At 36.2% G+C, this 24,913-nt stretch overlaps 5 protein-coding genes across 10 annotated transcripts in view; 3 read left to right on the top strand and 2 right to left on the bottom strand.

Annotated features, from left to right (window-relative positions):
• Positions 1-89: 89 nt before the first annotated feature.
• LOC116430804 (uncharacterized) lies at positions 90-5,476 on the top strand. 3 transcript variants are annotated; one of them, XM_031985401.2, is made up of 6 exons: positions 90-320; positions 537-777; positions 1,539-1,762; positions 2,242-2,524; positions 2,726-2,909; positions 2,981-5,476. In XM_031985401.2, the coding sequence occupies exons 2-6, from the start codon at positions 548-550 to the stop codon at positions 4,493-4,495; spliced, it is 2,436 nt and encodes an 811-aa protein (XP_031841261.1). In that variant the 5' UTR covers positions 90-320; positions 537-547; the 3' UTR covers positions 4,496-5,476. The 3 variants fall into 3 exon arrangements, with proteins under 3 accessions (XP_031841261.1, XP_031841262.1, XP_031841263.1); XM_031985402.2 differs by lacking the exons at positions 90-320; positions 537-777 and adding an exon at positions 2,002-2,016 and having other exon boundaries at positions 1,613-1,762; positions 2,179-2,524; XM_031985403.2 differs by lacking the exons at positions 90-320; positions 537-777 and having other exon boundaries at positions 1,628-1,762; positions 2,179-2,524.
• Positions 5,477-5,596: 120 nt separating this feature from the next.
• On the bottom strand, positions 5,597-6,718 carry ATPsyndelta (ATP synthase, delta subunit). Its single transcript, XM_031985407.2, has 4 exons — positions 6,551-6,718; positions 6,232-6,363; positions 5,953-6,150; positions 5,597-5,882 (listed from the first exon to the last, which is right to left on the bottom strand). Exons 2-4 carry the CDS (start codon positions 6,352-6,354, stop codon positions 5,715-5,717), a joined length of 489 nt encoding a protein of 162 aa, XP_031841267.1. The 5' UTR covers positions 6,355-6,363; positions 6,551-6,718; the 3' UTR covers positions 5,597-5,714.
• A 1,406-nt stretch (positions 6,719-8,124) lies between these two features.
• On the top strand, positions 8,125-12,438 carry Cln7 (CLN7/MFS domain-containing 8). Its single transcript, XM_031985405.2, has 11 exons — positions 8,125-8,596; positions 8,717-9,001; positions 9,342-9,489; positions 9,587-9,734; positions 9,802-10,045; positions 10,243-10,331; positions 10,400-10,619; positions 10,719-10,818; positions 10,896-11,030; positions 11,098-11,207; positions 11,290-12,438. The coding sequence occupies exons 3-11, from the start codon at positions 9,458-9,460 to the stop codon at positions 11,796-11,798; spliced, it is 1,587 nt and encodes a 528-aa protein (XP_031841265.1). The 5' UTR covers positions 8,125-8,596; positions 8,717-9,001; positions 9,342-9,457; the 3' UTR covers positions 11,799-12,438.
• On the bottom strand, positions 12,439-14,809 carry LOC116430809 (zinc finger C4H2 domain-containing protein). 4 transcript variants are annotated; one of them, XM_031985408.2, is made up of 5 exons: positions 14,442-14,809; positions 13,841-14,012; positions 13,586-13,767; positions 13,229-13,453; positions 12,439-13,044 (listed from the first exon to the last, which is right to left on the bottom strand). In XM_031985408.2, the coding sequence occupies exons 1-5, from the start codon at positions 14,498-14,500 to the stop codon at positions 12,915-12,917; spliced, it is 768 nt and encodes a 255-aa protein (XP_031841268.1). In that variant the 5' UTR covers positions 14,501-14,809; the 3' UTR covers positions 12,439-12,914. The 4 variants fall into 4 exon arrangements, with proteins under 4 accessions (XP_031841268.1, XP_031841269.1, XP_031841271.1 ...); XM_031985409.2 differs by having other exon boundaries at positions 13,238-13,453; positions 14,442-14,808; XM_031985411.2 differs by having other exon boundaries at positions 13,229-13,438; positions 14,442-14,808.
• A 1,549-nt stretch (positions 14,810-16,358) lies between these two features.
• Positions 16,359-24,913, top strand: part of LOC116430810 (organic cation transporter protein) — a 28,186-nt gene continuing 19,631 nt past the window's right edge. The window contains exon 1 of the mRNA XM_076372529.1: positions 16,359-16,661. Coding sequence (XP_076228644.1) covers positions 16,636-16,661 — 26 coding nt within the window. The 5' untranslated portion in view covers positions 16,359-16,635. The remainder of the gene's footprint in view (positions 16,662-24,913) is intronic.

Below are 24,913 nucleotides of genomic sequence, written 5' to 3'. Positions count from 1 at the left end.
TGTGTATTGAACACTTCTTCATAAAGTCGCTCATATACAGTTTCAGCAACTCCTGCAGTAAACGTATAGGGGAACCACTGATCTAGAATCACTAGTTTGAGGAGAAGCAGTCCAATACCCCTGGTTTAGATCAGTGAAGGAGTATTATACATTTTTGGTCAGACTTATCGTGATTTAAGTATAGACAGATACAGTCCTATTTAATGCAAAGCGAACTTATACAAAATTTGTCATGTGATTCGACTCATCGCCATGATTATTGTACGCTACTTTAATGTTAAATTAAATTAAAAATAAATGTTTAACAAAAGCATAGTAAGGTAAATTTTTTATTTTACATACTTGACAGTAAAGAAATCGTATATTAGATAAATCAATAAAATTGTTAAATAATTCATCTTTTTTACTATTGATTAATCAAATGATAAATCTGTAGAATAGAAATAAAATGTACCGATTGAGTAGTACTCAAAAACTACTATACAAAGTTGGTGGTTCATCTATGTTCATGTTGCCTCGTGATTTGTTTTGTGCAGCTAGAAAAAGTATGGCGACGTGGGAAGGCGAAAAATTCCAGGAATACGAAAATACCGACGATATCGAGGGAAATTTTGATAACATCCTCGTAACGCATGACCTCCAGGATTGCCTTGACGATAGCTTAGACTTAACAAATTTCAACAGAGTTTACGAACAAGGTGCCATATTCGATTACGAAAAGTATTCTGATGATGATACTCCTATTGACGAAAGGCTACCTAGTGACAACACCACAGAGTAAGATTACTTAAATTTTCTATATCTTGTCTTTTTGACATTAAGTAAAATGAATATCCCCACTATCTGCCCTCTATTATGAACAAAGAAGAAAAAAAGAAGAGTGATAACGATTCATAATCTATTTATTTACATAGCAAGCGGTATTTCGTATCCCAACCTTATAAGGATATAACGCTTTTTGAAATTAGAGCCCTATTTCTCGGTTTTATGTTTTGTATACTCTAATCGAATTTGAAATAAAAGTTTTCAGTATTTTCTGTACATGCTAATCAAGTTTATTTCGTCAAATAGAATGGTGTAATACATATAGAATTATAGTCTCATTGAATTTATACTAAATGTAAATTTGATTATTATTGTTGTATGTCATATAATTAACGTTGTAAGTTTAACAGTTTTCGATTATTATTCAGAAAGTTTTTATTTAAATATTTCGTGTATGTTTTATTAATTTAAGGACATATTATTTTAACATTAGCTTTTTATTTGTTCTCTGTTATATACTACTTTGTTTGAAATATATGAGTGCAATGTTGAGGCATATAAATTTAGCTTAGATTTAGTCAGAAACAACAATACATTCAACTAGATGTTAGTCATACTTTGTTTTTATATATTGTTTACATTGGTAAAATTAGTGTGTTTGTGTGTCAAAACATTGAGTTCATATTTCAGAAAACAACATTATATATATAGAGATTAGATATACCTAATACAAAATTTTATGTTATAAATGTATAAATAACTTCTTGTTATAGATCACTTCATCATGCAATTAGTCCCCATGAGATTTATATGCGAATTCATTCTGGCCATGATGATTTATTATCAACTGAATCTGCACATGCAACTATTACCATTGAAAGCAAAGTTTCGGACAGCAGTCAAAAACATATTGGCAGATATACTTGTGAATATGAGGGTTGCAATAGAACATATAGCACAGTTGGAAATTTACGAACTCATATGAAAACTCACAAAGGTAAGATTTATATATTAAATATATAATAGAGCCAAATACATTTCATTATATAAAACAAAATTCAGTGTTGAGCTTCTATAGCATTAACATTTTAACTATGGATCTAATGAAATAAATTTTTTAATCATTTTTATTTAACTTATACAATTGAAAATAAAATTCTATGCTTTGCATGATGTGCTTATCTGTCTAAAGTATAACACCTACTAATTTGTCTTCATCCATTTGTGCATTCCAAGAATAAAGGAGGCAAGGTGAGTTTGTGAAATGTTACTGTTATTGTTGCTGAATGTTGTGTTCTGACATATAAGTATTATGTGCTTGTGTTTTATGAAAGCTCTTCATATACACTTTTATTCGTTATAAAGTCATCAATGCTGGTATAAAGGGATCGCTTCGACCTGCATGGCTTTCAGATACCGCAAGCAATAGATAGTCCAGCGAACTTTTTATGTGGAGGGAATTCTCAAAACTTTCAGGCGAGTATCGATTTAAATGCGCAGAACCAAGTTGTGGCAAGGCCTTTCTCACGTCGTACAGCCTAAAGATTCACATTAGAGTACACACTAAAGTAAAACCCTTTGAATGCAATCACAAAGGCTGCGAGAAAGCATTCAATACCCTTTACAGACTGAGAGCTCACCAAAGACTTCACAGTGGCAATACATTCAACTGCGAAGAGACTGGATGTGTTAAATTCTTCACTACTCTAAGTGATCTCAAGAAACATATTCGTACTCATACTCAAGAAAGACCTTACAAGTATGTTATTTGATATACAATAGATGTAGAATATTGCATCAGTAATTAATTTAAAAATTGTTGAACCATTGATTCACACTTGACACAGCTATGAAATAGTGGAGTTAAACACATTCATATACTTTCATACCACACTATAGTCAGTTAACCATGTAAAATGCACTGTACATACTGTACAGAGTTACATAAATTTCTTTTCAGATGTCGAGAAAAAGGATGTGGTAAGGCTTTTACAGCATCGCATCATTTAAAAACGCATAAAAGAACACATACAGGAGAACGACCGTATGTGTGTACTTATGAAAATTGTAAACGATCCTTTACAACACCTCATAGCTTAAAAAGTCATTTAAAAACTCATAAAAGAATCAATAATGAGGAAATGGTGTGTATTATAATTATAGGAAACGTTTCGAAGTATCGAGTACCTCATCATGTTGCATTGTTTTATTATAGAAACAGGAAGGAAATCAAGATGACAGTGGAAACCAAAGAAATAGCGATGTACTAAAATCGGATATTGATGTTACTGAAATAACTTCTAAGAATTCAAATGTGCCATCTTATTCTGTTATTCCAATATCCTCCAGTAGTTCACAAATTAACGGAAGTGTAAGTTACTTATCCACAAAGAATGTAAATGATCATACTACATCTACAAATAATATGATGGACATTTTAAGTCAAAAAGGACTTAATAAAGACCTCGACTATAATATTAATGTTAAAGGGATAGATAATCCAAATGAAACTGCAACAGTTACTATCCTTACATCAGACAATATTATTTTAAATAATTTCAATCAACATGCGATCGATAATTTTAATAATAACGGGAGTTATGACAAGTATAAAATATTCACAGAAATAAATAATTCGAGTTTACCGCAGGATCAAACTCAACAGTACGCATCGGATTCCTCAACGATTGAAATTCAAGACAATAAGGCGAATAATGTAAAAACCACTAATTCCATAAATTTAGAGCAAAAGATTATACAGGACGGTTTGCAAAACGCCATTGCTCATATATCGGAAGGAACAGATTTTACTACTGATGTACAATATGAGAATCAGAGAATAAGTGATGCATCAAATGTAGAACCGGTTACTGACGATAGGAACACAATATTGTTTAGTGATAGTTCTATTACTAGTCATGTATCAAATATAATTAGTTCCTCTAACGAGACTCAGCTTTTCAATAGCGGAGTAGAAAACTTATCATTTATTAATAATACCTTACAAACTGAAACTTCTAACGAAGTCGATCAACCATTAAATTCGAAATGTACTCCGACCACACCTTCTGAAGCTATAGAATTAGCAATAGCATCTGAAGAGGAAATACCTTCTCCTTGGATAGATGTTATGGCCTTGGCGACTTCATCCACATTAAGGAGACAGTCTTGGTCGGAACTGAATGCTTTTCCAACCGCAGTTCATTCACTAGTCGATTTAGTTGAACCAGAACCTTATCCATTGCAAGTAGAGAATCAGTTAGAATCGTTACAACATTTGGATAACGTTAATTTAGTAGGTGTGGAAGGTATAACAGAAACTGTTCATCGTAACGAGAGTGTCGGTAATAGACAAGAAAATAGTACAAAGCTGAAAAAGAGCAGGAACGTTTTGCAAGAGATTACCGCCGATGCGGACATATGCAAATGTACTGATTGCAAATGCGATCATCTACGAAATTGCCACAATTGCTCAAGTAACGTACCGACAGGAATTAATAAGAAGAATGCATTCAAAGCAGTCGACGATATCACGACTTGCTTGCAAACTGAATGTTTGTGTGACAATGAACCTGGTGGTTGTGGCTCTTGCTGTGTTGTTATTTGCTTAAAAACATTACAACAATTACAAAAAGTATTTAGTAATTGTTGCAAGAGTACTAGCAATATAACTTGTAGGGAAAAATTGTTACCATCGTTAATGAAATGTCAATTAACAAAAAATCAATGAAACGAATGGTTTATTGTACAACTAGTCATGCCAAAAGAAACATATATTTTGCATAAACATTCAGCGCGGGATTCATTATTTATCGTGATGTATAGATTAGTCCGCTTAGCTTTAAATGCGATTTTTCTTCTAAATGTTAAATTTGAAACGTATTGTGTAGGACAAATTGAGAGTATGGGATTGTATATACATACCTGTACCATATTTCAAGAGACTTTAATTATGTAGATGCAATATGTAAATGTTATGATACATTTTCTCGCGTGCCAACACATTTGTAAATTTTTTACTTAAAATGTTTTAAGTCTTCAACATTGCTGTTGCATAGTTGATAAAAATAAAAGGCTTTATTGCTTTACCACACTGAACAATAGGAAAGGATATTCGAAACTGAGCGCGGTGGTGTAAGACGAAATAAGTGTCCTTTGCCTCAAAAAATCTACTTTAAAGTCTGTGTACATTATACAAATGTTATATCAAATTTGATACTTCGACGTTTTATAGATTGGTATAATATATTTTTAATGTACAAATATTATGTACATAACATTTTTTTTTTATATATACAGTAACGGTTATAAAAACTATTGAAATTATAAACTTTTATAATGCAATGATATTCGTTAACTTATATGCTATTTATGTAAACAAAAAAGCATCGTTGATGTGTGTGTAGTGTACTAAATATTTTAGTATTAGTTTAAAACAGAGAGTATCATATTTATTATGTCTTCTAGTGCACAATGTTCTGATAATTGAAAATGAAGCCATGCAACTATTTAAGAATATTTAATTTCAAGAGAGTATTGCATAAAAAGTATGAAATAAAATTAAGCAATACTCAATCCTCTGAATATTTATAAATATAAATCAGGGTAATAGAATGAAACAAATTTTAACATATTCAAATAATTTTTTGTGGCTGTTACACATAATGTACTTGGAAACACAACAAAATCACTGTACCTAAATAGTTTTATAAAGAAAATAAAATTTTATTGTTATTCTTTAAATAAAATTCAACTAACACAATAAATTATAATACAAAGATATGTAATGTTATTACTTTTTTTTTCTATGATGAAGTTAATATGTACATACTTAGTGATATATTTTTATTACTATATTTTTATACAATACCGTGACAGAAGTGTGTTGAATATATCTCCTAAGGTTTAACAGAGAAATTTTTTACATTTACAGAACTTTTATGTAATGTTTATTGCGAAGCTTGTACCAGAGCTTCTGCAACTTCAATTGCAATGGCTGCTTCAGCTTTATCTTTCTCAGAAGATGCAGATGAAAGTTGCTGTTGAGCTTTACTGAGAAGGTCTCTAGCTGCTGCAGAATCAAGATCTTCTACAGGATGAGCTTCTTCTGCTAAAATCTATAGGAATAGATTCATTAAGTATTTACTTAGTTTTTTACTTTTATAGTACACTAAATAAGAACCTTACCTGTACACTACTGTCTTCGTTTATAGTGACTGTTCCAGAAGAAACAAATACTTTCTTAGTTGTTCCGCTTTCTTCATATACTGTAACTACTCCAGGTTTTAATACAGCTAATGTAGGTACATGCTTTGGTAAAATACCAAAGGATCCAGAAAAGGATGGTACATCAACTTGTCTGACCGCAACTTGGTCATAAAATACCTACAATTATAGCATATAAAATTATGTAATCTTATATTTCAATGAAATTTCATACTCATACTTAGACACAATTATTTCTACCTGATTAGCTCCAGCTAAGGTGAACTTCATCTGATTACTGCTACCAGGAGCAGCATCAGCATAAGTTCTTCGACCGCGAACGTATCTCAGATAGGGGCGTAAGCTACGAGCGAGTGTAGCCATTTTAATGTCCTACATCAAACAAATTGTTCAAAACACTTTTAAGTTTAATTAAATTCAAATGATAGACAGAGCTGATTACATCATAAGATCGGCATACATGCAAAAATCATCTATTACAACTATGGACGTTAAAGAAATTACATATATAAATGATCTCACGTTAGTTTTATCTCAATTGTCGGTTCAATAAACTTACCGTTTATTTAACTAATTATATTAAACTGCAATTAAATTGTAGCGAGTATTACAAATATAAGTAGACAGTCTCGAACCCTTCGTAGCAGTCAGAGGAAGTCAAATATAAGTATAACAACCGTGCTAGCTTTCACAGGCAATGAGAAAGTTTCTATTTTACTAGCTAGATGGTGTTACAAAATTTTGCACTAATACTCATGTATTTAACATCAGAAGGGTAAGGAACAAATAATATACCTTGACAACTGATTTTACAAACAATTCAATTGAAAATAAATCGAGATATTAGTAAAAAGATGAATTTACTTTTGTGTGTAATAATTGTTAGTGTGACGCTCATGAAATTCCCTAGTAGACCGAGAAACAAATAGATTAAAATTCGCACACATTTAAATCCGGCATAATGTTGTAGCTTCAAAGAAATGGACTTAAATTTAGGGATATAGGTAGATACAAATTCATGATGGAGAGTTACCATTGTTGAGTTGTCTGTACGGATCTTAAATTTATGATTTATGTCTATGTTCCGATAGTGTATAAGAAAATTTAAGTACTAATTAAAAATATTACAATCGTAGGTATTAATATATAATATTGGTTCAATGAATTTTAGTTTTCTTTCTTAATGTGATTGTTTTCTTTCTGAATATAACTTCCTCTATTTCATTTTCATTATTTGATTTCGTATTCAATTAATGCGAATTTTAATGTAAAATTTATTAATCGATTAAACACTTTAAACAACTTAACTTTAATTTGTATATAACATTTTTATTCATTCAAATTTAAATATATACTTAAATGATTCCAAATTCGTTGACTATATAAATGAATATACTTTATGTGAAATAATAGTCAATGTTGTTAGCACTTAATATTTTTTTAAATATATATTGGCAATTGTATTTTTATTTACACAGTATTGGTAGTACTACATATCCAAATTTTCCATCTTTAGTTGAAATATAAGTTTAAAAAGTTGTTTTTCTTTGTGTATGTAAACAATTATTAAAATTTTTCCAACTAATATTTAATAAATGTTTCATCTTTTTAATAAATTTCTATTTACAAATTCTTTTTATACTTTCAGGGATATAATACATCATACATCTATTATTAATAAAAATATTACATCATATTGCTTTTTTTATACATGTGAAGAAGATAAAACCTTTGTTTGAACTCTCTATTAGTGTAAATCAAATACTAAGAAAACATGGAAAGTATAAATATGACAGATGAACAAAAGAAATTCCTGGAGGAATGTGAAAATGAATTCAAAGACCGCTATACAGAAAAAGATAATGAATTCATGAAAATCAAAAATATGGAACGGAAAAGTCCACCAATTATGGATCCTTGGTATAATAAAGCACGCAGGTCACATGATTCTTGGAACCAAAATCAAAGGAGGCGTTATAATGACAGACATTCTGATAGAAAACAATATCATCATAATAGAATGTACTCACCACATGTACCTTTTAGCTGAATAATATTAATTTGTAATTAAAATAAGAATAAGAATTGATGTTTTTGTTATCTGCCTTTACAATTATTAATTACGCATTTGTAATCGAAATTGTCTAACTATGAAGAAATTTGTAATTAAAATAAGAATAAGAATTGATGTTTTTATTATCTGCCTTTACAATTATTAATTACTCATTTGTAATCGAAATTATCTAACCATGAAGAAAATTGTTATGTATCAATTACGAACAAACAAACGATAAATATGTATGTAGGTGCCTACAGATGAAGTAGGCTTTTTATAAAGTAGTAGGTATAAATATACAGGATTGTATAATAACACTTCTGCAGTTGTGTGAATAACACATGTCTACCAAATGAGAGAATCAGCTGTTATGTTATAGACATAAAATACATGTTTCTTTTGTCTTCGTTAGGTGTTTTATGATTAAATTCGATTGAACAAAGACAAAAGACGATTGCACACACATTAGTACTAGTGGCATTATCCCAACCTGTATACCCTTAGATCTGAACAAAGGTTGCCAGCATAACGAAGCGACGGCCATTTAACGTGAGACTGATATTCTTAAGCGAATAAATAAAGAAGTGCACAGTTTATGATAATAATCTACGTCAATCGAGGATTGTATTCATGTGTAATAATTAATAAGTGTAACGTTCCTTATATTAGAGACGGTGCGATCACACCTACAAGAGCATGAGACAGATAAATACAGTAAATATTTATAATGACTTAGTTTAAGCGCTTTTTAAATTAACGAACGAAATTCAGAGGGAGAGTGCGATATATACATTCAAATGAGACATGCGTGTGCGCGTATTTTTAAAGATATTTATCAGCTTATACAGTGCTGGGTTCTGATAAAGTTCGTTTACAACACATTTGACGAGTTCATTTACAAATTGTTGGGACGTCCTTATAAAAAAGGTTTCGTTGTAACATATTTTTTAGATGGTGAGTGTAAATCCACAATTTTTTATACTTTTATTTCTATAAAGTTTTTGGAAAAGTTGACTCAAGATTGATGGATATTTTGTCACATAATATTACTCATATGTAATCACTTATTATTTGACAGTGATGATTTCTACTCAATTTTTTAAAAATATATATTGAAAAAGAAATCAAAATACACGTTTATGTCATTAAAATGAAATAAAGTAGATATACTCTTAGTTTGAATCATAAGACATAATTACAGTAAGAATAAATTACATTATAAAATATGTATATATTTGAAATTTATTTATGTTGTACTATATTAAAAGTTGTCTTTCATTCTTGTTTGTTCCAGATTTATTGCGTTGTTATTAAAATTTATAATAGAAATTAATAATATATTAAAATTTTTAATCAAAATATATAGAATATATTTTATTATACAATACAGGCTTCATATGATAATCTTTAATGGATTACTTCAAGAAATTATGTGGTAAAAGGTAAGATGGAATAACAAAATATTACAAGTATAAGTTCTTTAAATTGTGAAATAGTGACATATTGTCATTAATATTATTATTATTATTAATTTTAAAGCACCACTATTCCCACTGGTGATGATCTAGAAACTGTTGCTGAAAGAAAGGAACGATGGAGGAGTATCTATGTCATTTATTTTACTATGTTTCTTATGTCCCTTGGATTTAGTATTATATTAACAGGTGTATGGCCATACCTTAAGAAAGTAAGTGTATGTAATAAAGATATAGTAAACTTATATTATGATATGTAATGGTATATTAACTTTGCAGTTGGACAAGAAAGCAAACAAAGAATTTATGGGATATGTTGTTGCAGCTAATCCTTTGGCACAAATGCTCTTTTCCCCTTTAGTAGGATGGTGGGGAGACAAAAGGGGTTCTATAAGATTACCTCTGTTATTGACATTATTTCTTTTTATATATGCATCAGGAATGTATAGTGTTCTTGAAATCTTACCAGCAAATCGAAAAATGCTCATGGTAGTTGCTAGATTCTTGGTCGGAGTTAGTTCTGGTTAATATTTTACTTAGTTCTAACTTGTAATTTTTATATACATTATATGTTATAATTACATTACAGAAGTTATGGATTGTTATATTCAATAATATTATGTTTAAGACTGCCATGCTATAGTGAAAAATAATTTTAATTTAGTTGGTGGTCTCTAATGCAGCTTTCATTTTAATAATTCATCATTATTTCATTTCCAGCGAATATTGCTGTAGCAAGATCTTACCTTTCTGCAGCTACAACAGTTGTAGAAAGAACTCATGCAGTTTCTATGGTATCTCTTGCACAGGTAATGTAACTTAACATTTCATTTTGGTATTATTTTATAAGGTTGTAATTTATTTCACAATTTATTAGGTACTGGGATTTGTGGTAGGTCCTGGATTACAAGCAGCAGTCACACCTCTTGGAGAGCATGGTTTTTATTTTAGCAATTTACCAGTTAATATGTATACTATGCCTGGTTGGATAAATGTTTTAATGGGAATTCTTAATTTTGTTATGTTTCTACCATGGATTTTCAAGGAACGTAGGATTGCTATACGTGAAGCTATGAGAAATCAGGGAAAAGTATCAGGTAAAAATTATTCAATATATATGTTGAAATTATTCAATATAGTTGATAGTAGAAATAGACTTTTATCGACTAACTGTATGGTTGTTGTATAAATCACAGAAGAGGAAACATTGAAGTCTATAAAGCCTGATTATCTAGCAAATTGGACATTAATTTGTGCTTTTTTTGTCTTGGTATTTAATTTCGTCCTTCTTGAAACGTCAGTATAATAATCTCATTGATTTACATTCATTATACTTCTATGTTGTGTTGAATATTTTTTTGCCTTCTTCTTAGTTTGGGTACTTCATTAACCATGGAACAATTTGGTTGGTCAGAGAAAGAAGCTTTGTATTATATGGGTCTGTTAATGAGTATTGGTGCTATTGTATCTTGTATTAGTTTTGTTATGATCGAACCGCTATGTAAAAGGTACGAATATTTTATGGAAACAAACTTTCTAAACAACACATTTTATCTATTATTTAAACGTTATTAGATTCAATGAACGCAAGGTGATGTTATGGGGTGGATTTTTCTTCATGATAATTGGAAGAATATTGTACATCCCATGGGGACCTGGTCCTCCGCCGATTAAGTACGACCAGCGTAAGTATATTTGGAATTTGAAATGAGATTTCTGTATAACGAGCTTTTATAAAAATGTGACAAATTTTTATGGATGTTATAGCATTTGATAATGGTACAACAAATGTCAATGCTACAGAAGCTGTAGGGTGTCCTAGTACTCAAGAGTGGTGTTTTTATACACCTCATGTCACGGTTACACAATTTTTAATTGGCTATGGTTTCACTACTATAGGCTATCCATTAGGAGTTACGTTAATACAAACAATCTTTAGTAAAGTATTAGGACCACGACCACAAGGTGTTTGGATGGGTTTTATGACAGGCGCTGGATGTGCATCCCGTGTTTTAGGTCCAGTATTTGTTAGTGTAATTTATACTCGTTTTGGAACATACCATACGTTTGGTGTTACCGGTTTAATGCTCATATTATGTATGTTATGGCTACGGATTGTCGATAAGCGTTTAATACCTTCTAAAAATCCTACAAAAGACCAAACAAAACCTGATGCTGAAATTCCATTAGTTAGTCTTAAACTTAATGATAGTCAAGCAACAAATGATATTGAAAGGAATAATGCAAGTGCAGAATGTGATAAGGTGCAGCCATAGTTTTTTGTGCAATTTTATCTTTTTTTGTAATATTACGTAATTATACTTGGTTGCAATTGATCGTTGAAAATGTATTGATATTACAAAATGCAACTATATTTTTTATGAACATTTACACGTTTTTCGTACATGTTTCACATTCATAAATATGTAAATAAGTTGCTAATAAATACATGTATAGGGAATGGAGAATTATGGGGGAGGACGGTGAAGATCTTAGGTAAATGTAGACAAATTGTTATAGGAATAAAATTTTGTTTACTATTAATCTATTTCTATACCAGCATCATTATACAAAAAAAAAAAGGAATGAGATTGTCATGTTTCAGAGAAAATATGATATGATATTGTTACAAGTACAAAGGCCTTTAAATATTCAAGAATATTAAATGAATTACGCATGTTATGAGTATTACATAGATAATGAAAATATTCAAGTTGCTCATATCTTCGAGTTTTAGGAAAATACTCGTAATACTAAAGACTGATATCTATACAAATTTAGTAATATCAAACATGAAAATAAGAGTTTGCACAAAGTTATCAGTTTCAAATGACTTCCATTAAATAATCTGATCTGTATGTACTTATAGTTGAATGAGAACTTTAAAAGTTTTAATCTATATATATCAACAAGCAATTTCAACTAAATTTATTTAATGTAGTACGTTTTTTAAAACATTTATATGTATTCGTTTATACGAATTTTAATATGATGTATAATAATATGTGTATATTATATATTCATAAAAAAAGAGTACTGTATTTTGATTGTTTCGAATGATCACTGAATTTTAAAGCACATATTGAAAAAAGTCATGAAACATATGCAGTTTATTGATATCTATTATTCAAGGTATCAATTGTTTATCACTTGTTGTATTTGTCTACACTGTTTATATAAATATTGTAAAAAAATGAGAATAAAATTTCATGGAAAGAGCTATAAAAACAAGTCATAAACACACACATCTTTATCAATGTATGCTTTTACGGAAATACAAAATTCCAAGAGACTTATAAGTTACTAAAAAAAAAAGAATCGTTAAAACATACCCTTAAAAGTAAATGACACGAATGCTGATGTCTTACATAAATAACATTTACACTTAATAGTTAATCTTTCTTCTTTGGCTTTTTGGGATTACGTGATCGAGATTTTGCTTTACAAAGGGGACAAATTGGAGCATTTCTATGAATTTGTTGATGACACGATAAACACGATTTCATGGGCGGTGGTTGTTGCCTAAAAACAGAGGAGAAAAATATAGAAGAAGTATGTCAATTCACATTCATGTATTTTCTTTATGTATCGTTGTTCTTATCAAGAGAACTGTTGTAACTAATATCATGATTCGTGTATTGTTGTATAGTAGGATTAGTATTTTCATGCGTGTTAGATAAAAATATAATACAAAATTGAGATATACCAGTGGTACCTGAATGTTGGAGTGGCTGGACCTGGTGCTGGGGGTAATGGTCTTGGTTCTGGTTTACTTGGACCTTGAAGGGGTTGAGGGGCAAGGAAAGGTGTGGAACCACCTGGATGACCAGGATGGTGTAAAGTGAGAGGGGGTAATAAATCTTCACCCCGAACTTCTACCCTCCATTCTGCCTTTTGCATAGGACGGTCAAAGTAGCTGCGAACAAACCATCTACACGATAAATGTCTCACTTTAAACAATATAATTCTTATATTTTTTATACAACTAATTCCTGTATGCTACTATACGATTTTGATAAAGACAACAGCTTTTAAGTGACATTTAGGAAACCGATATACTTACTCTGGTGAAATGAGATCTGATTCTGTTTCATAGAGCTCTGGTAACCTTTCTAGGCCCAAGAATTCTCTGCGCATACGATCGATATCATGCTTCAAGGGTTGATAATCATTATTGTGAATCAGCTTAGCAGTTTCCCTAGCTTTGTTTCTGGCTTCCTCTGCCTGTTTAATAACAGCTTCCATCTGAAACATTTATGTATTCAATTATACCTTTGAGTCTTTTTGAACACATCGGTATAACAACATGTAATCATACCGCATTAATATCTGCATGTATTTGCCGCAATTCCTCTACATGTGCCATTTTCTCTTGCATAAGAAGATCCATTTCCTGTTTGTATTCCAGCAAACATTTTTCTTCTTGCTCAGTCAGTTCCACTTCTTGTAGGATCCTCTGTTTCATTTTCTCCAACTGAAGAGTTTTTGATCTAAAGAAATACATATTAAGGACACTTATTAGATATCTTTTCCTTAATGGCAAGTTGATGAAACATCTATTTTATGATGCATCCATATATATTTTTTCCTGTACATGCTATGTAGATATAAGGCATTAGGTTTTATAAAATTTTTATAATTCTTCAGTGATACCTGTGAATTATAAATCATTAATGAAATTTATAACAATGACATAAATAGGGTGCCATAAGATTACTATGAGTGGTAAAGTTTATCGTGTATGATATCATTAGTAAGATAAAAACATGTTTTATAACATTCCCTGTCATGAATAGAAGTTACTTAAAATACAAAGTATAAGAACAGTATACATTGTTTTCACTGAGATTTGTAATTTTATTGAATTGTGAGAAGGTTAACTTTTAAAGATTTTTTAAGATTAAGGAGGAGGCAATTACTTGATGTCCTTTAATGCTTCCAGTTTCGCGAAAATCACCGTAGTTTCTGTGGCAGACATTCTGGTAATATTTTCCGACACTTCTGTTTAGGGAAGCCCCGTCAAACGGAAGGCAACTTGTTTATGAAATAAATGCAATACAATTCGGCGGTGGTATTCCTTTCTTCAAGGCATCGCGGCTCGAATATTTTTAATGAGTTCAAGAAGCAACACTATACGGTCATTATTGTCATTGAGAACCGAACGAAATTGTCGCGCTCGTAATTATATTTCCAAAAAGTAATCAACACCGTTGACGTACAACACAATGAACCATTATTCATGCCATGAGTCACGAGAGACGTTTGCTTGTAGATAAGAAACGTTGATCTCTCGTCCATCCGACGAATGCACACGCCTCGCAGCGGTTTATCGGCAAATTAAAATGATAAGAGCGGTTTAATTTGAAACAAACAGTTACTATGAACAACAATGTGATCATTCTTTAAATAGTTTTCTCTAAAAAAATAATATAATAAAAATAAAGTAATTTCAATAAATGTCTTTCTACGAAGTACAATTTCAAATACAAAGAATACATTACAATAGAAATGTTCGAATGAATACGTAATTAAATTATTATCACAAACGTATTAATAAACAGAAACATAATATTAGCTCGTTCTCTTAATAGTCACGATGAAGATATCACGATACGTACTTCAATACCTCTTACATAGATTTAATTGGCCATTTTGGACCCATCCTGTGTCCATAAATTTTTCCTCATAGAAAAAGCCTAGTTAGCTCAAGATAATTTCCTCCATATAACAATGAAACGTCAAACAGAATTATCAACGAACGCGCCAGTGTCTGATACACATCATGTATCTACACATTAATCAGAAACATTTTCCTATCCGTATCTAACGCGTTATTAAATCTATCCCCAGTCGTGAAATAGTTTCAACATCATCGTATTTATCACGAGTTATCAGACGCGACGATTATCAGACTAAGAAAATCCCTATCGGACCTACGATCAGGCTGCCCATAGGCTACTCGCGGAAATGTATCACCAAAAGATGTTTCTTCGTAATTCGTTAGGATCACGATCTACTTTGGCTGTCGGGCTGCCTGGTTCGCGAGTGCGATTTGCGGTGTGGGAAGAGATTAATTAATCAACGTGTTCATCAATGATCGGGGTTGGGCTCGGTCGAATATCCGCTCGATACTGGGATCGCGCGTATAAAATCGGTGGTTGTTGTCTGTGCCGATTTTCAGAAGAGATGGAAGAAATAGAAAAAGAGAGAGGGATATGAGGATCAATAGGTTTCAGAGGAATCGGAAGAAATAAAAAGAGAGAGAGAGAGAGAGAGTAACACGTTGACTGCCACGAAAAACTTCAGCGTTTTATCAATTATCTGGCTACACTGTGATCCAGTTATTTGCGTTACTAAACACTTTCATTCGACGCCAGTTGCCTTACGAATTATAATTCTTTTCGAGTAATTTGGAAGCTCCGGTCATCGGTGACCACCGTGGCAGTCGTGCTAACCGATTTCAAGGAAAGCTAGTTTCAAGAAACAGAAAGAGGGAGAGACATACAGAGATCCGCAATTTTCAGAGAAATCGGAAGAAACAGAAAGAGAGGGAGAGGAAGACAAAGATCAACCGGTGGTTCAGTATCACCGGAAGAGGATGAAGATCGAGCTACAAGGGAGATTCGTCGATAGGCAAACGGAATGGAATCGACGATCATCGTCGTTGTCACGCCGCTGCAGTGGCGGTGGTAGTGGAGGCGGGCCAGTTGTATCTGCCGAACTTTTCTGATAATCCAGATAAGGTGGAGGAGCCGATGAAAAGCCGCGGAGACGTCGCGTTGGCCGACGATGGCCTCGTCTCTCCCCTGGCTTTTCGTCGTTCGCCGCCCGGTTGCACATCAGTCCTCCTCCTACTTAGCACGGGAGCAGAAACTTGTGCAGTTCGTGTGACTAAGCACCGACAAACTTTCGAGTGTCTCTGAAGCTCTCTGCGGGGCTGTGAATATAGGACAAAGGAGAGTGGCCCGGAGCGGAGACGAGTCGTTGCCTTTCGTCTTCGTCACCGGCTTCGACGGCATCCACGGAGGGGAATATTTTTCCGCTTTAACGGATCCCGTCAGCCTCGCACACAGAATGCGTTAAAGAGAGCGAGAGTCTCTGCACTGGGGCGTCATGGAGTCCAGAATGGGCTCTCGAATGTAAGTAATTCGTAAACAAGCAATTTTTCGTCGAGGTTCAACTTAAGTTGATTCTGACACGCGCCGGTCTTGATTATTGCGCGAGATCTCGCGGGCATTGCCCTTTAACCCTTTGTACTCGAAAGTTTTTCAGAAATATTTGACGTTCACTGATGAGATACAGACGATGCTCTTTGGAACTAATGAGAAGACATACGTGAATTAAGAAGCGAAGCTATTTTATTTCGATGTTTCATATATCGATGCGTATAAAGTTTAATATTATATACAAGACTTTATAACTTTGCTGTGCCGAATCTATAGTCATCTCTCGAATGCGGAGGGTTAAATTGCGCGAATTCCGATTCTGACTCGCTTTGGACCTTTCCCTGTTCGAACGCTTTGAACGGCAGCGAACATGTTCGCCGCTGTGAAACGAAACGACGCGTTTTCGAGAGATCCGCGATAATATCGGATTCGACGCTGTTCAGACGCTGTATCTCTCGAATTCGACAACAGACGCGTGTTTTGCCACGGGATTCCTAAAGTTTACCCTTCTCACGCTCGACGCGCGTGGAGCGGTGATGCGCGCGAGATGATCGCGCGCCTTTATCACGCTCAGATCGTCAGATTATTCTTCGAGTAATCGATCGATCTGTTGCTCTTTATCGATCAATTTTTCTTCGTATGCAAATCACCGGATAATCGCGTTTCTTCTTTCCGAAAAGTCGAATCGAAACGGAGCGCGACCCCCTTGTTTTCCTCCGTGGAAAATGTCAGACTGTTGGCTGGTTCTAGAACAGCCGCACAATGACAATTAGTTAATTAGAAAGCTACTCGTTAACTAGAAACCCATCGCAATCCGTTTAATTCACTTCCAGACGAAGTCATTAGACATAATGCTGCTCGTTATCTTCCCTGATTGCAGCTGGCGTGTAAAGTTTCAAAAGAAACGTGCAACACGCGCTCTCGATTCGATCTCTCCTCCACAAACTCATTTCCCGGATCGTCGACCTGCGTCTATCGTGAATTGTTTGATCGCCGTCTGCTCGTTCGAACGAGTTCATCGATCGTTTTCCTCGTTAAATCGTCCAAAACCGGATAACGCGGCCCTTGTGCTCCGTCCGTGCGATGATCGACGCGAATAACATATCAGTCGTAGATAGATCTCGTTTCGACCACGTACTTCTTTTTATCTCTTTCATAAAAACACATATACTCGCGTATGTATATTCGTGTGCGTGTACGTACGCGTTTAAGCGGCTACGCGACGCTAATAAACCGTTACCTGGACGACCGCGGACAAAAAGGGTATTATGCGCGCCGCGGTCGATGTCTTTATCCGCCGATTCGCTCGATCGTTGTGATTAACGATCCCGGCTTTTTCACCGGCGATCACGATACGATAAATTAGCAATTACGACGCGCGCCGGCGAGACGAGCGAATGCACAAGGCAAGAAAAATAATTTGGCGAGGCCGCATCGCGTACGTCACTGAATCCCGACGAATCGATTGTCGCAGGACAGTTTCCTATTCGCACATGTCCAGGGAGACACGGAGGGCTTATTAAAATCACACGAGTCTCTTATCAGCAAGTTATGACACTTACACAATGTGTCAATTTACTTGATCTAAATTACGACAGCGACATCGAATACAATTTTCTTCTGTTCCCTTTATTTAATACAGTTTCTATAAAACTTACTTTATTCTTTCGTGAAGCTGAATATGTACTTCGAACACTCGTACTAGCTTCTCTTTTCAATATTTTCCTTTCCATTGTACTCGACAGACATTCGCGTGAAACGAGTCCACGATACTCCGCGCAAACGGAGGAACGGGAGTATTTATTTTGTTTATCTGTAACGACCGGAGCCGGAAGAGTATTTCGAATAACCGGCTTCGGAACTTTTAACGATCCCCTAATATTTCATCCGCCCACCCCCTCCCACCTTTCTGCCTCTCTCTTTCTCGTTTATTTACTTTCCGGCAAGTCGCGAATAGCATCAGAAACTCGTTCCCATTAGCAGTTTACGTGTCGTTTCCGGTGTCGTGGCCGCTTAACATGACGGTAAACAATAAATGTCGCTCTTAACGATACATTTTACTGGCCAGACGTTCAACGTCGCCGAACGTTAAACACCGATTACGGCCGGGGCTATCGGGGAATCCCGGGGTTCGCCGGAGTTTGGATAGCGCAAAATGTCAGCCGCAAGTGTGACGGGAATAAGAGAGGAACGACGGCGCGGGTGGTTGTCACACTGAAGCACAGATGCGGAGCAAATATCGGGAAGGTCGAGTGGGTCTTCGTCGAGCTGCTGGAATTAATTCGTGACGCTACATAGTTCATTTGAACGAAGCACTTTTCATCTTGAGAACGTTCCTTTTTTTCATTTAAATGTGACGCTGGTTTTCAGTTATTTGGGTCTATCGCTTGAACGACTACTTGAATTGTTATTTGGCAATTATAGTCACGAATGTCTCGATGTTTGAATAAGAATAAACTTAGCTAAGGTTCCCACGCACTCGACAGTAAAAATCATAATCGCGATTAACTCTGAACGTCTCACCTTATCTGCACTTCACTTAGCAGATAGCGTAAACGATAATAGAGCAATTTCTTAATAGGTTTCGCTTCGGGGAAGAGTTTTGTAATTACCATGCGGCTTAGTTCTTCGAGGACGAAGGCCGCCATATTCGATTTTCGTATCTGGAATCTAGTCGTGAAACTGGGGAGGAATTTCAGTGTTGGAATATTAATAGTGTATAGTTCTCTACTTTTCTAGTATTCGAGTGATGTTGAAGTCGACAGAATTTTCGTAAAAATCTAAAGCACCTATATCATTAACGTTTTCAAAGGATTGATGCCTTCAACGGGGTGGATCTCGGCAAGTTCCGTTTCGAAACGAATTTACGATCCTTTTTCTTTTGGAAGCCACTGTGCCTTTCACCCTCGGCATTCGAATAATTCCGTTGCATTGCGCGCGAACCGGACACGCTCTGCAACGATTTCGAGCACGTCGTACTTTCCGTGCCAATCATCGATCATCGCGTTCCCGATGATCCACCGGGGAAACCCGATCCGGTTGCATCAATTGCCGTGATTACGAGAACGCCCGTCCCGGCTGGTCCCGGTAAACGGGCGTTTGTGTTCCGCAAACAATTCGAAGGCTGGTTTTGAGACAACGCCGACCGATTTCCCAACGCGAATTAGTCAGCCGGGCATAATGGTGAGGTAAATCAGCTCGCCGTTCCCCCCAGCGATTTTCCATTTGGTCCGTATAGGCTGTGGACTATTTGAACTAGGGATATACAAATGATGCTAAAGTAAATCAGTCGTATCAGCCTGAAATCCGAACCTCCGAATCTTCTGTAAAAATGATTAGAATAAAAGACTCTGGTTAATGAAGATAGAAAAAAGTTGCGGAAGCACTTAGGAAGCTTGAAGATTCAAATGATAAAACATTAAACATTATATGACGACTGTATGAACATTAAGTCTCTTTTCCAAAAGAATTAAGCTAACGGTTCTAATAGTTACAATTCTACGTTATCTTTTCATTTGTAAACGGTTTCTTTTTCTTTTCAACGGATATAAACCATTTTCAAAATAAACGGTTCGTGTGTTCTACTGTTAAAACGATACGCATCGATATGTGTACATCTATCCGCATGAAACATATGTGTACACCTGTATTTACATACACCTGGAATACGGAACTCTAGTTCAAATGGATGGCCGTCGAACCCTGGAATCTCGTTCGGCCTCGCCTCCCCGGTTCCTTGGCCGCTCTACTGGAGCCGTGAAAAATCGCAAGGCCCCCGGGAACGCGCGGATGCGAATCACGCTCGCGAATACCAAGTTCGCAGCAGCCTCGATACGTGACTAACTTACTCGCGTGTCGGGTACAAAGTCTCTCCGCGGCGCGCCTTTTGTTCGCTTAAATTAATTCTTCGCCGGGGTGAGACCAACTCCCAGTACCGTTCAACGGTTGTCCGGGATAAAGTAACTCCGCGGCTGTTGAAAATCCCTGGCAACAATGGGGAAACGCATTTTTATGTGTAAGAACCCGTTCTCTCCGATTCTCACGCTCGATCGTGTTTGCACTTGCCAATAAAAGGTCATTACATTAAACGGAGTCACTGTTTATAATCGTGAAATTGAAAATGCTCGGTTTGAATCTTATGGTATGAGAAGCTTCTTCCATAGAATGCTGAATTATACATGTGAGTCTCAAATACGTTAAAGAAGGAAAATTACATAATTTTATATATATATAATTACACACTAATCGTTCGTTATTCGAGTAATTCAATTATCTTCTTAAAACTTTCAATCTTAGGTAGAGAACTTAATGCCGTCAATATGGCGTCCCCAAAGGATGAAGATGAATCATCTTTCCCCAAGTTTCCCCATGAGGCGAAGTTGCAGATGCGCCGCCGTCCTCTGCCATTTTGTTTTCGCTCTAGCCTCTAAAAGCCGGGTGTCCCGAGATTCAACCGTTGTCCTCGAGACAAAATAATTGTCTACGGACGTTTCAGTGTTTGTTCGGTTAAACTAAATTCCCGCTCCCCTCGGTAGCGATATTTATGGAAGAATCAGTGAAACGGTCGAGTCGAGTCGCGTGAATCTTAAGCAAATGCGGTTTATCGTCGCGCAAACAGTCTGTCGTTGCGCGTAATGAGGGCAGTTTCTCTTGAATGGCCAACGATAACGTCCAGTATCGCCCGTGTTGTTCGTTTTCCTCTTTTTTCTGTTCCACTCTCGCCCAAGGTTCGCCTTTTTATTCGTGCCGCGGGAGTTATTTAATTCGACAAATGGGGACGGCGCGCAAACATTCGCGGGTAAACATTCGCGACCCTGTTTACATGCTGTCCTCCTCCGCTCTCCAATGACAAACGATACCTTGATCTTCCTTGTTCTTGCCGTCAACCGCTTTAATCTCGATGACGCCCGTCCACTTGTTTTCGGCGCTGAACTTCGGCGATTCGATATTTTTCAATATTCCTCGTGCCATTCTTGATACATTTGCATCGACAGTGATCCAAGATTTCAAGGGACTCATCTAAAAGTACTTCGGACACTCGTACGGAAAGTTCTTGCCTCGAAACCTCTCTCGCGAATAACGTCGGACGTAATCGCTGGAAGAACGAACATCTGTTGGCCAGCGCGAATTCACGCTCCGGCGGAGCTCTAATTGCGAAACAGACTGTTATTGACGATTAGATGAATCTCTTAATAAGATGCGAGCCAGCCGTTCCGATACGAGCGATACGCATCGCGTTCGAGTGGTTTTTACAACTCGGTTATCGCTTTCCCATTCAGACGTGTTATTTACATAACACGATTCCGCGCTGTTTGCCCGATCGCGGAACACCTCTCGGCGCGGTGGAAAAAGAAGGTGGCGCGGCGCCGAGGTTGATTTTTCCTCCATATCCTCAATTACTTCTGAAAGCGGCGTCCGTTGATATCGGCGCATCGGATAACGACGATGCAATCGGAGCGATAAGTAGCGCCCGGTTCTAATTGGACCGCGAGGAACCGACGTTCCAATCCGATTTTCCGTTTTCAACCGCGGAGCACGAGGATCGCGAGCGTTTTAAATTTACAACGAGTTTCCCCTGCCAACGGATGCATTATTTATCGCGATCATTGACGGCTCGATACGATCATCCGCGATTAAATAAAACGCGGCGCATAATCGAGCACGATTGCTCGACGGCGCGCGAAGATCGATCGCTCGGACGGCTGAATTACTTCGTTGAAGGATCAGCTGTTGATTAGCGGTTCAATTGTCCGTACGTCGCGCCGCGGAGAATTCTATCTCGAAATCAGAGTTGTTCAAAATTCACTCGGCATTACTTCGATCCGAGGAGGTTCGATAATTCGGCGCGGCGCGAGATTGTTTATCGCACCGCGATGCAGATAATCTTTTCCGCTGGCGCGGTCGATTAATCCCGGATACTTCTGGAGGGATCATGTCTACCTGCCAATCACGTTAATACATCTATAATTGAGCTGGAATTCAATCGAGTATGCGAACCGTACGCGTTTATTCAATTTTGCAATATTTCATCGAGAACAATCTTCCCAGCGTGTACATCTGTACTGGTTTTTCAGTTATAGTAATATTTTTTACTGTAATCGTTATAGTTACAGTTAATATTGTAGTCATTTCTAGTAATAGTTATAGTAATACTAGTATTTACCATAATTATGGCAATACAAGCATCGTACTGCGTAAGCTAAATAAAACACGTTGAAAGGAAAATTTTTCTTAAATCTTTAGTCTTCGATGGAGACCGTTCACGAGAGACGTTGTTTCAGATCGAACGGTTAACAACGCGTTGTTCGAGTTATCTGACCTGAAACAAGGATCCAAAATGGCGGCCTTTCGTCGCGGAAGTCAAACTTTTTCCCGTGTCGCTCAGCCACCGTACATTCACGCGATAGAACAATCAACCACCAAGTCGCAACTAAGCGACGGTAACCGGCTTCAGCTAGTGTAAACCAGTTTTATTCGATTTTTCCCTGGTTGTTTTCGATGAACCGAACAAGACGAAAATACCGTGCGCGCGCCGCGTTACATTCACCCGTCTTATCTAGCCTGTATGGCGTTATCTATCGGCGTTCCACGGGAAATCGTGCTGCCCTGGGCTCTGCCAGGTCAATTACGCGCAATGAAACGGCAGTTTTTTGGCCCTAGCCCTCTGACCACCCGACAGCCGAAATATCCGTTTCGTCAGAAATATTTCGAACTGGTAGTTTTTAAAAACCTTTGAAATTTTTGTTTTCACCAATTCATTTCTTGCATCCCGATTTATGTTTTTATTGTAGAAGAAAGATCATCTTTTTCAATGGAGAATATAATTATGTACATTTTAGGAAAAAAAGCGTCAATTCTATTACGTATATTCGAAAATGCGTTTCGGAAAATACGTTTAGACGATTAACGTGTGAATATTAAGAAATGCTAAGAATGTTAATGGATGGTTGTTTCGTTTCGAAATGGAATCTCCATTGTATGCAAGTTGCACAAAGAAACTCCGCGTTCAATTTGACGCGCACCGCCAGCCGCAGCTGTCACAATTGTCTGTGCATATACTCGTATCGGTAAATTAATAAATATGAAGATATGTAAATACAGCAACGGTCACCGGGTCAAAATGACCCGGTGAGGGTTGAGCGGAGATTCAATCGCGCGGCAGCCGCTGGACGTTTAACTTTCGGTAGCGACGAGGCCGTGTCGGTATTTTTAGAGCGTATCGCGCGAAGCTGCGTTTTTATTGAGGCGGTATTCCGTCAACAATGCGTTGCCCTGCTTTGTTTTCGTACTCCCGTGCAGTTGACCGCAGAGATTGAAAAAAGAGATTGCTCGCGAAAGGTTCACGATCATATTCGTTTATTTTTTACCCTTCTATATTCTGCGAATTTCTCTTCTACTATTAGCTTTAACGCTATTTTTTTAATGCTTATGTCTACTGTACAGTTTATTCCATTGTTTCTAGAGAAATTTCGAAATAGACAATTAGGATGTACATTCGTGTGATTGCATCGATCGAAGTCGACACGACGATGAACGATCGCGCTACTTTCCTTTCGATTTAGAAACTGAATTACGCTTGTCTGTTTTTACAAAAGAAATTTTTAAACAGTGCGATCGTTACATTTTTCCAATTCTAGGCGGGTAATAACAAAAATGAAAATGAATAATTAGAAGGAAAAGAAGTAAATAAGCTTGATCTGATTCCAGGAACCGATAGACTGGCACTTTTGAACGATGTGACAGAAGCGCCATCGCGCCGCTTGGGGCTTAAACGGTTGTAGTTGACAAATAAATCGTAGGATAAAGGGTTAACAAAGAAACCATCGAAAAGTATCGTGCGTTAGGCAACCGACTTCGTTGCAATCTCCAATTAAATTTGGTTCTACCGGTGATACGGCCGTGCTCCGTTCGCCGGAAGCGTGGTTCGAGTGAACCGGTTTAATCTCCGTTTCAGTCTTCGCTCTCTTCTCGCGGATAATGAAATTAGTCGATCCGACGAGAAAAGAAAAGGGTGAAAGAAACCTCCGGCCCGACCTTCGCGTAAACCGAAGCGCGGTAGAACTTTGAGAACACGAAGTGAACGTTCGGGTGAAAGGAATGCATCGCGCCGGACGGAATAATATTTCTGCTAAGGCTCACCGTGATAAATTATGCAACACGTTGAAGATTATAAAACGATCCATCAATCGCCGCGAGGATTCCGCGCGTTCCTTCGCGACCAGGAC

This window comes from Nomia melanderi, chromosome 12, assembly GCF_051020985.1.
Source record: "Nomia melanderi isolate GNS246 chromosome 12, iyNomMela1, whole genome shotgun sequence".
NCBI lineage: Eukaryota > Metazoa > Arthropoda > Insecta > Hymenoptera > Halictidae > Nomia > Nomia melanderi.
This window is presented reverse-complemented; position numbering and strand designations above follow the sequence as displayed.